The sequence below is a fragment of the Sinohyriopsis cumingii genome, chromosome 8 (assembly GCF_028554795.1).
Source record: "Sinohyriopsis cumingii isolate HCF-2022 chromosome 8, ASM2855479v2, whole genome shotgun sequence".
Taxonomy (NCBI): domain Eukaryota; kingdom Metazoa; phylum Mollusca; class Bivalvia; order Unionida; family Unionidae; genus Sinohyriopsis; species Sinohyriopsis cumingii.
Window position 1 is genome coordinate 114,849,820 of NC_142968.1, and position 11,722 is coordinate 114,861,541.

The window sequence follows — 11,722 nt, forward strand, 5'->3', positions numbered from 1 at the left end:
AGTGCGTCCAAGAAGGGAAAGGATTCAGTAGACCTACAGGAGTATTTTAGCATCCAAATGACTCAGACAGTGACCTCAAGAAAATTTAGAACGACAACTTACACCTACACGGTGAAATTTAGAGACTTCGCGTCTGACATTTCAGCCGAGGAAGTAGCAGGTTTCATTACGGACCTACTTGACTCACTGTTAGAGGAACTCAAATGTCATTGCCAAGTCAAAGATCGAGGTCGTTTGAGCCTATCTATGTATCGCGACAGTTTGAACTCACCTGTATGTCTCGGATTTAGCACACCTGCAGAAATAACTTCGTCCAAACTTTTTAGGGCTATTGAAGACGTGCAGTCGATGAGAGGAAAATTTGACATCAACGAAGGAAAAGTAACCATTCATATGGTATACATTGTACCTCCATGGGAAGAAGACGATGACTGCACTTGATCTGCTTACTGATGAGTGTACCTAGCACGATGGATATAACAGCCGATTTATGAATGAAACGGATTAAGTGATGGGAAATATCTACGCTGGGACACAAGTGCTAGCTGACCAGATTTTTAACAACGTGTGAGACGAATAGAGAGAGAGAAACATGAACTTTGTCCTATTTGATTGCATGTTACTTGTTTTGTGTTAGCTTTTTCTTATAAATGAGCATTAAATGTAAACAGGTTTACTAGAGCCAAGAACTAAATAACTAGCAAATAGGTTTGTTTGATGTAGAAATGTTTATGTATTAAATGGATAGTGCTTAGACCAAAGCACAGGCCAGAGAGCCCATGTATATACTTGAATAAATGTTTTGAACCCATACAATAGACTTTTCTTTTTTGAGCCATTATTCTCTCTGTGAGGTTTGTTTTAGAACATTTCTGTCGTCTTTTCTGTGTGTTTAAATGTGTATTTGTATGTTTGTCCCTATCTACCCTTTGTCCTTACAAATACATTAAAATCCCTATAAAATGTTTTGACCCTATAAACCTCATGACGTCACCCAAAGTTCAATTCCCATTGACATCCAGGTGACATTCCCATGTTCAATTTCCATTTACGACAAAGTGCAAACCCCATATTTTAACGTTAAAGTCCCATTGACGTTAAAGTACCGGTCCTGTTAAATTTCCATGTTCAATTCCCCTTGACGCTCTACAGTTCCATCCATGTTAAAATTTCCCATGTTAAATTCCCCTTGACGCCAGAGTGAATCGACTGTTTTTGCATGGTAAGTCCACTTGACGCTAGGGTGACCCCATATACTACTAACCCTACAACAGCAACAACAACAACAAATTTTCTTTGTAACGAACACCTGTGCTTCCCTAAAGCTGAAAAATCATGCCGAACATTTGGCGAAGCAGCATTGTTTAATTAAAGATTGTCTCAGTCTGGGGAATAATCGACGCTGATAATAAACCGCACAGTATCTTATTTCTGTATATAATAAAATATATATTTTTTATATTTGGATCACAAATTAAACATTTAGACTTTCACTTTTGAACGGGGCCCCGAGTGGCCGAGTGGTCTAAAGCGCTCTTCGTTACGGATCACTGCCATCTCACCTCTGTCTGCGGCGGTTCGAGTCTAAGATTCAGCCAATATGGGCATGTGAGAAAGCTTGCCAGTAGCTTCTCGTGGGTCGGTGGTTCTTTCCGGGGTTTTCCGGGTTCTTCCTCCACCATTAATACTGGCCGCCATGTATAGCCTATCGTGCTGAAAAATGGCGTTAAACCCCACAACAACAACAACATCACTTTTGAAGCGTAGGCTGTCCGTCATTTTGTTTTATTCACTTGTTTGTTGCCAGTCGTCGTGTGCTTTACCTACGCTTCACTTGTACGCAGGGCCGACAACGGGTGGGGTGGGTGCAACCGGTGATATATAACCGAGGCCCGGGCTCGTAAGAGGGCCCTGACCCGACAACACCTTTTAATTTTATAAAAGAAAACTTTTGTTTGAACAATAACTAGAAGAGGTCCTGCTGTTTCTTACCCCAGGGACCGTGATCGCTCTCGACGGCCCTGTTTGCAAGTTATATGATTTTGTTATAACCATGTCTGACTTCGTACAGCCTTCTAGAATAATAGAATAAATCTTTAAAATAAGTACTAACTTTTATATACTGGACAATGAAGAGACTCTGTCTGAGGTCAATCACTTTCCTTTGCAGATGAAATTAAACCCTTACTTGTGTATTTGAGTCAAACAAATCCGGCCCTGAGGCAAGGCGAACGAGACAACCGCCTTGGGCCCCGCGCTTTCAGGAAATCAACTTCGCAATGCAGTTTTTATGCTTGGGGTCCCGCGCCCATCGTTTGCTGCCTTGATCCCCGCACATCCTAGGGCCGGGCCTGGAGTCAAAAGTCAGCATTTTTTTTTTTTTGGGGGGGGGGGGGGAGGGAGGTGTGGTTGGTGGTTAGAATGCTGGTGGTATATATTTTTCCTTGATTTATTTTTGTGGGAATAGTGGTGGTAGTGTTTGTATTTTTCATTGGCTTTCAGTTTAATTTTTAACAAGAAAATCCTTCCCCCTGTTGTTGCAATGATGCCAGATTTTGTTTATTAATCTTGTTTATTTACTATGTACTGATCCGAACGAATCGTCTCAGGGCGACTTTTCATTCGGTATTTTCATGGTTTGTTTCAGATGCTGCGTGACTTCATGGGAAACTGTCTGTTTGAGTGCAGCAACAGGAACTACAGAAGCATAGCTTTCCCCTCGCTTGGCACCGGTAGGCTAGGGTATCCAAGTAACGTCTCTGCCAAGGAGATGATTACTGAGGTTGGCAAATTTGGTCAGAAGCGTCCGAACTCTGCACTTAAGGATGTCCGGATCGTTGTTTATCAAAATGATTTTAATGTGGCGCAGGTAAGTAGATGTAGTTATTCATTCCTTTTTCTCCACTTAAATTTTGTCTTTGAGTCTTTCATTCCTGACGCATGTATTTATGAATCAATTAGTTTTGTATTATCAAACGAATGCGTGTTCATTTCGCAAAGCTAGAAGGGCATTTTTGGGGTCAACTCGATACTTCAGCAAGACATTATGTTGTAGATTTCATCAATCTGCCCTCACGGCATATCAATCCTTGCGTGTTTTCAATATGTTTAAAACCATTGATTCTTAAATTTACTGTCTACAATTGTTTGAGCCTTTTTATTGGCGTCTTGCGTACGCTGCTTTGAATTTGTATTAATAAATATTCAATTTTTTTTTTTACTACGCTTTCGTTTTTTCTGTTAGATTCAAAATGTCAAAAAATAATTAAGCTTGAAATTAAGCTGGTGTCTTCTCATTGGTAAAAATCCGCTCCGGTGGCCTAGTGGTTAGAGCGTCCGCCCCGAATGCGGGAGGTCGTGGGTTCGATCCCCGGTCGGGTCATACCAGAGACTTACAAAAATGGTACTAGTTGCCTCGCTTGGCGTTCAGCATTAAAAGGTTAGTGTTAGGACTAGTCGGCCTGGTGTCAGGATAATGTGACTGGGTGGGACATCATGCAACATATTTGCCGCATGATGCCCCAGTGCTAGACATCACTATAAACTGCCACACTGCAGACATCGTAGCGATATAACTGATAAAGCTACGTTCAAAATCCTAATCACACACACACACACACACGCACACACATGGAGTCATCGGCTTCAACGGTAACATTCTCAGTTGTTCTAACAAGTATAGATTATTCATGTGATCTATTTATAGAACTCAAAAACGACGTGGATGCTCTCAAAATCTATTTGTCTTCGATTGTAACCACAAATGTTTAACAGTACGTTATGGGTCAGAAAATTAGGCTTTTACAATCTCGACAATTCGCTTGAGATTTTTTGTTTATATTGTGCAGTAATTAGTAGATTAGGAACGTTTCGTCATCTCAAGCGATGGTTAACTTTTGTTTCCACAGTGGAAGTAATTAACTTTTATTAGGATCCAACGACTTGATTTTCAGTTAGAAACAATTGTAAGATGGATTTCACCAACCTAACTTAGGTCTGGGCCAAAACTTAATTTTGAATTTCAGTAATCTGATTAGCTGAAATTTAAGTGTGATTTGAAATTGACCAATTGAGTCATAAGTCCAGACTTGACTTTAAGACTTACATAGCTGAAATATGGACCTGGTCTTCCTTTTTCTTGAGAAACATAATGTACACCTATTCTGCTTGCAGAAAATGGAAGGCTTCATTAGTTAAGTTAATAGTTGAATAGTTGATGGTCATACAAGTTGGCTAATGCAGCGAATCTAAATCTACAAATGATGGAGATCAGATATCCTTAAACACCTTTACTATTCATGGTTGACATTATCTCTAATTAACGGCGTTCATATTGTTATTATGATCTAATGCTAATGCGGTAAACATGATGCAGAACCAGTGTTAACTTTCCGAAGAAGTTCTCATCTAACGCGTACGACGTGTGGACCTTCATTTAATTTCCATACAGGATTTGATTCTGTCAATTTCATCCACTTGCTGTGTTTCGTGGACTGGGGCTCCGATCGGCAGAGTGGTCTAAAGCGTTCACCGTTACTGATCACTGCCATATCATCTCTTTCAACGTGGGTTCGAGTCTCGGGCTCGGCTAACATGGGTACGTCAGAAAGCTTGCCAGTAGTTTCTCGTGTGTCCGTGGTTCTTCCATGTTTTTTTTCCTCCACCAGTTCTACTAGGCGCCATATACAGCTTAATGTGTTCTCAAAAAATGGCGTTAAACCCCCACAACGACCACAACAATGTTCCGTTGACCAACAGCATACGATGGGCCACATCAAGATGTCAATCTTAGTAGGTTAGACGATTGCAATCAATAATACAATACTCATGCATTATGCGTTTTGCATGAACGCTTAATTGCATACTTAACACTATTAGGTAATAGATGCATTTCAAATCAATATTGTAGTAAGATAAATACGATGATGAGCAGAAGCTGGTAAAACACGAAGGTGAGCAGAAGCTGGTCAAAATAGAACTTAGCTACTTTTGAGCAGTATACCTTAATGGGTACAAAGTAATGAGTCTAATATCCCTAAGCTAACAAGTTATTTTAGCATCAAGTCACGTTTACATAATAGTTTAGCTGAACAGAAATTTAACCTGATTATTTGTTTTTAATTGATCATAAGATAATGTATTATATTCTATATGCTGAAAATGTGATTGATTTTGCTGCACTGAAAAATAACCTGACATATTTTTATATGCACTATGCATATTATCATAAAAATACAGACGTGTGAGATTCATTTGGAGTTGCTGTAGGTTTTAACACTATTTTTCAGCACACGATAGGCTATACATGGCAGCCAGTATTAATGGAGGAAGAACCCGGGAAACCCCTCGGAAAGAACCACCGACCTCCGAGAAACTACTGGCAAGCTTTCTCACATACCCACATTAGCCGAATCTGAGACTAGAACCCATGCAGACAGAGGTGTCATGCCAGTGATCCGTAACGGAGAGCGCTTTTGATCACTCGGCCAATCGGTGCCCCTGTGAAATTCAAACATGTAATATTATTTTTCAGGCATTTGAAAAAGTTTTTGAACTGTTCCAGTCTGGTGATTTTGAAATCGATGGACATAATAACTATGCAAAGACATTTCCTGTTGTACTTCATCCTAAAGAAGGTAAGACACACACACACACACACACACACATACACACACGTGTGCGAACAGGCACGCACGTACGCAAACACGCACACACACAAGCAAGCATACACACGCACACACACTTTTATGTGGGACTGCGAGCCGTCACTTACATAAAAGCCCGTATGAATTCAAATTTACGTATGTTTTGAGATATTTATGACAAACCAATGTGAGTTGCAATGATATATGCGTTTAATATTTATTTTCACAAAATAACAATTTGACACTTATTTCATCATATCTTTCGTTTTATTTACAGAGTTAACCTAGCGTTATAAATTATTCACTGTTTTAATCAGTGATTAGCATCATCACACCTGTAGACTGAGATTTTGTGAGTGATGTTTACAGCGCGCGCGCACACACATACACACACACACACACACACACACACACACACACACACGTACGCTCCGGTGGCCTAGTGGTTAGAGCGCCGCCTCGGATGCGAGAGATTGTGGGTTCGATCCCCGGCCGAGTCATACCAAAGACTTACAAAAATGGTACTAACAACTGCCTCGCTTGGCGCTCAGCATTAAGAGGTTAGTGTTAGGACTGGTCAGCCTGGTGTCAGAATAATGTGACTGGGTGGGTCATCATGCTACATGACTTCGACATGATGTCCCAGTGCTAGATATCACTATAAACTGCCACACTGCAGACATTGTAGCGATATGACTGAAAAATTGTTAAAGCTATGTTCCAAATCCAAATCACATCACAACACGTATTTGATGGCCGACAATGTAGGATCAGGGCGCTGTTGCACGGGAACGAGGAGATAGGTGTCATTACTAACAGCACGGGTTGGAGTCTTGCACGGAAAACAAAAACAACTCTCGAACCTGTTTTGTTATACATGCAACATAATGTGGGATCCAGGAATAAGCGCTTTCATGTTTGTTTGGTATATGAGTGTCTAATTTACAATTTTATATCGATAATTCAATGTGTGTTGGAGCTAGGCGATATGTACTGTTAAACACACGCTGCACTATTCACACAGACACACACATACATAACACATATGCACACACAGGTATATATATATATATATATATATATATATATATATATATATATATATATATATATATATATATATATATATATATATATATATATTCGAACTCTAATATATATGTATGAGAGATAATGTGTAAAGATTAAAAATTGGTCTACGTTTATGTCGACCCCACGTTTTTAGCGGCAGCGGCGCTTTTAAAGTCCATGTTTGAAGTGGGGGCTGTGCCATCATCATCAATTTGTAAAGGTTTAGGTTGGGCTTGACAAACAGACCCCACCTTGTGGCTGTTGACATTGTCCAAAGGCTGTGTAACAGTTTTAGCAATCTTGAAATTAAAACCGCTTCCCTGTCTTCTACAATTATCAACTGTATATTACATTAACGAATAAGGAAGCAGCACACTAGCTTGTTATAATTTATCAACGACAGATTTAAAAAAAGCCATTGCAAAATTTGCTGTGATTGCTTTTATGTTGAGTCAGTTTTATTTGTTTGCGTAAAATGCTTCGTATGCAAAGAAGTTTACATCATTACAGATAGACTCAAAGGGTGCCTGATCGATCCCCATCGTTCGGTCAACCCAGATCCGCTATCGTGGAGTGTACTTGGTATCGAAACTTCACACTACTTGCCTTTGCGCGACATAAACTATGCAATATTACTGTGCGGGAACATAATAAACCAAACCTATTGTTCATGGAACCAGTCAGTATACGGTTCACTGTTGTAAAACTGAGTAGGAATCGCTGCTTTATACAGTACTCTTCAATGTATAGTATACATATCTGTGTGTGTAATTCAGCACAATATGGCACACAAATATTTAATCTTGTGTGAAAGTGTATATATATAATACAATACAGTACAGTAACATACATGTTTCTATAGTGTGTGTGTGTGTGTGTGTGTGTGTGTGTTTGTTTGTGGTGTGTGTGTAACACAGTTTATTATGGCAAGTAAATGTTTTTATTCTTTTTCAACTGAAGACCGGACTTCTGGAGGAAAGCCAACGCAACCACAAAGGCAGTTGAGTGAGCCTGCCCTCTTGAAGGATTCGGATCCAATGCACATACTAGACGAAGACTACGAGTTACTTGATGTTCATGTAGACAAAGCCATGAAATTCATACGCAGGAAACATCCAAGGATCAAAGGCTTACAGGAAGCCTGCATTGGTGCTGTAGAAAAGTTTGAAAAACATTCAGAATCATTTATTCAAATTTTCCATGCAGGTGGTCGTCATTGGATAACTATTTCAAATATAAACTGTCAACCAGGTGTTGTCCGTGTGTATGACTCGAAGTACAGAACTATTCCTGAAAAAACAGGATTTGCCATACTGTCCCTAATGTTGTTAGAACCAAGGTACCCTGTAAAGGTTGAAATGCCTCAATTTCAAAAGCAAGAAAATCTGTCAAATTGTGGGATTTTTTCTATTGCAGCGGCATGGGCTTTAGCCGAGGGAAACGATCCATCTGTGATAAATTTTGATGTTAAAAATATGAGACCACATCTTTTTCATTGCTTACAGACAAGGACAATGGAGGAATTCCCACAGACAAGAAGAGATGTTAGTAAACTACACCGCAAAGTGTTTGAGTTATTTGAATGCGTTTCTTGCAGACGCTCAGTTTTAGCGGACGAAAAGGACATTAAAAAATGTGATACGTGTGGGAGATTTTGCCATGGAAATGATAAATGTTATAAGCGGCAATACGCCTCCTGCATCCGTTGCCGTTACTGAGTGAAGACTTGATATGCAAGTTGGTTGCCACTGGGAAAAGCTAAATAACTTAACATGAGCGGCGAGAGAGAGAGAGAGAGAGAGAGAGAGAGAGAGAGAGAGAGAGAGATTAATATATAATGGGAGTCAGTATATTATGTCTAACATAATTAGCTGTTAGATTCAAATGCAGTAACAACAAACAGCTGGTTTCCATGCGTTGCTTTTCTTGCAATCACTTTTTCAAGATTAAAATTGCATAGTGTGAAAGAAAATTTGGATACTTCGTTAGTATTGTATTAACTGCTTTGTACATTTTGTACTCGTTGATGAAGTGTTAAGGTGGATAATGATATTCTGTTTAAATATTAATACTAATACTGTTCTTAAAATAATTGTGATGAAATACTGATGTCATTTATGTCATAACCTTGTTGCCTTGTCCTTATTAATTGACCTTTGAATATATAGAGAACTAGGGAAATGGATAGATACAGATTGAGGACATGGTAGTAGGACAGAAGATTCGATGATATAGGCCATTTCAATAAATGTTACCGCAATTTGGTGTTTAGTTTACGCAGCTTGATTTTATCCACAATGCATTTAATTTCCGAGTCGAAAATTCTTCACTATATCATTTCAGCAGTTTTGTCGTTAGCTATGTTGTATATTTTGAATACTTCATCTATGGATACATTATCATGCAATATTTACACAATATTTTGGAAGATGTCATGAGTGTATATCGGTATGGGGAAGGCCTTGCGGGACATCAGTTTTGTGCGGAAAATCATTGTGCCAATTTGGTCTGAGAATAAATTTAAGGTCACATTTGTTACAGACGGTTACCCAACAATAACAAACTCTGAGCTGGCACGCGATCGATAGTTCTGAACAGTAAATAATTTTGTGGAGAACAGTACCTGGTCCACATTTCCTGCTATATTTTCAACATTTGAGTCTTGTTTGCTATTCATATACTACTCCATGATTGATTTGCAATTCGTTTGTAATGGGGTTTAATTATAGTTATTCTGATTTTACTGAGTATTAAGGGTGGACACACACACACACACACAAATTTATGAATAAATAGAGATAAACAGTTTTATTAATATTTTATTATGTATAATGCACATTAAGAAAGATTATAAAAATATGAAAATTAAATAAAAAAATATATCTTGATATATTATTGACGAATGTTCAATATTTCTTGAGCATAATTATTTATATAATAAAAATTATGGTGTGTAATTTATAATCAAGTATTTTATAAATAATTATTCATAATGTATTAAGAATTATTTAGAAATGCACTTTCATTTTTAAAGAATTATTTAACTTACTTTAATGATATTAGTTTATACTTTCACTGGTTAAGCTATTCTGTAAATTAGAATAATATAAAAATATTCTTAACTAATTGTAAACAGGGGACATAATTAAAAAAAAATGATTAATGAATGTCGTATAGTGTTTTGGAATTTAGACCTTTTGAATATACCATATTAAGACGGTGAATCCAATAGGTTTTCTTTAGCAGACGTTTCATCTCAGAATCAGCTATAACAATCGGTTGAAAGGAGAAATCTTGCAAAGTATGGGAACTCTTGTTAAAATGTGCGGCAACATGAGATGAGAATGATTGATCGAAATAATTTTTTTATGTCTGATCTATGTTGGTTCATACGTTTAGATATTTGTTGACTGGTTTGTCCAATCTATTGGATGCCACATTTTTTGCATGTGATCAAATAAATGACATTTGATGTTGCACAATTAGTATCACAACGCATATTAAAAGTTTCTTTCACATTATTACTATTGAAAGAAGTATTTTCATTAATAAAAGAACAGTGCGAACATTTAGGTCTATTACATTTAGTTGATGATCCTTTTTTATATTATGTTTTTTTTTCTAATTTAGAATTAATTAGGAAATCTTTAATATTTTTAGCCCTTTTCTAAGCAAGTGTGAGTTTGCTTTCGTGTAGCGATTTAACACTTGGTTTACATGATAATTTTAATAAATCCCAATATTTATTGATAATCTTACCTATATTAGGCAAACTTCGATTATATTCAGTATCAGAAAGAACGATATCTCCATTTATGTTCAATAACAAAAGGAATGATGAAGCAATAAAGCGAAACCGGTCACACATTCTACGTGTTGGTGTTGTTTATTTTATAGTATTACATGGCGAGTGCAAGCACTTGGACTTGTCTGATACTTTGTTGTGTTATCTCTGTATCTCCATCATTCCAGACACCAAGCCACTCTCCCAGCATATTTCTCCATTTTTAGTTTTAGGTCTCTTTTTTCTACGTAGTAGTATTTCACTTGGGAATAATTTTTTCATAATAAAAGGGTTGGGGTAATATACTCATTGATCAAGATGTCATGTGATCTCTATTTGTTTTGATGACGTCTGATCTTTATCATCCCCACTCACCCCCAACCCAGCATATACCTTATGCACTTGACTTGTCCTTAAACGAACTTATAATTTGAAAAATATAAAATTAAAAAGACATAAGGAAACAAATAAGATTTTCTAGTCCACTTAAGAAAAAAGCAGAAATTATACATGCTCAGGGTGTGAAATTATTATCTAATTTGCGGGCATTTTCAGTTGATTAATAAAGTACATTTTAATGTCAGAAGCAACACATAGGAACTAAATTCAGTTATTATACTGCTTTCAGAACAACGTTGGAATAAATGTTTGCCATTTGTTAATACCATTTAATTAATATTTTTGAAATAAGGTTAGAAAACCCAAATTTTCTTTATTTCTCAACCGTTTTTTATTATTCACCATTCCTTAGTAAAGGTTGTTTAAAAGGAAGACACTACATTTCTGAGGTATGACACAAACTATTAAGGTGCCATTATACGGTTTCGTATGGTTGTCCGTGGAGTAAATTTGTAATAGTTGAGGTCTGAAAGTTATTCCACTTTCATCTCTCAGAGCGCTCACAACCCATTCTCAATCGGCTACCAGCTACTGGGAGTCGTACGAGCTCCCAAATACAACAGGAGGAAATAAAAAGTTTAACTGGCGCAGTTGCGAATCCAGAAATGGTACATACATTTACTGACTTAGTTCCTGGACATTACTGTAAATGCAACAAATCTGGTTAAAAGAAAGCTGAAAGCACATCTTAGGTGGGCAAGTTCCCTGTTCAAGAGGGTCGTAAATTGAGGAGCAGCTTGATTTATTGCATGTAACGGGTCTTGTCTCGGGGCTATGGTAAGTGGCATGGGTGGCTGTCCTGGATCCGATATGGGTAGCTGGC

The 11,722-nt window shown here is 37.6% G+C and overlaps 1 protein-coding gene across 2 annotated transcripts in view; it reads left to right on the forward strand.

Annotated features, from left to right (window-relative positions):
* Nucleotides 1-10,584, forward strand: part of LOC149794428 (uncharacterized) — a 32,828-nt gene extending 22,244 nt beyond the window's left edge. For both annotated transcript variants that reach the window (XM_089968636.1, XM_089968637.1), the window contains exons 4-6: nucleotides 2,648-2,869; nucleotides 5,534-5,636; nucleotides 7,677-10,584. In XM_089968636.1, the coding sequence (XP_089824762.1) occupies nucleotides 2,648-2,869; nucleotides 5,534-5,636; nucleotides 7,677-8,434 (1,083 nt within the window). In that variant the 3' untranslated portion in view covers nucleotides 8,435-10,584. The remainder of the gene's footprint in view (nucleotides 1-2,647; nucleotides 2,870-5,533; nucleotides 5,637-7,676) is intronic.
* Nucleotides 10,585-11,722: the final 1,138 nt, after the last annotated feature.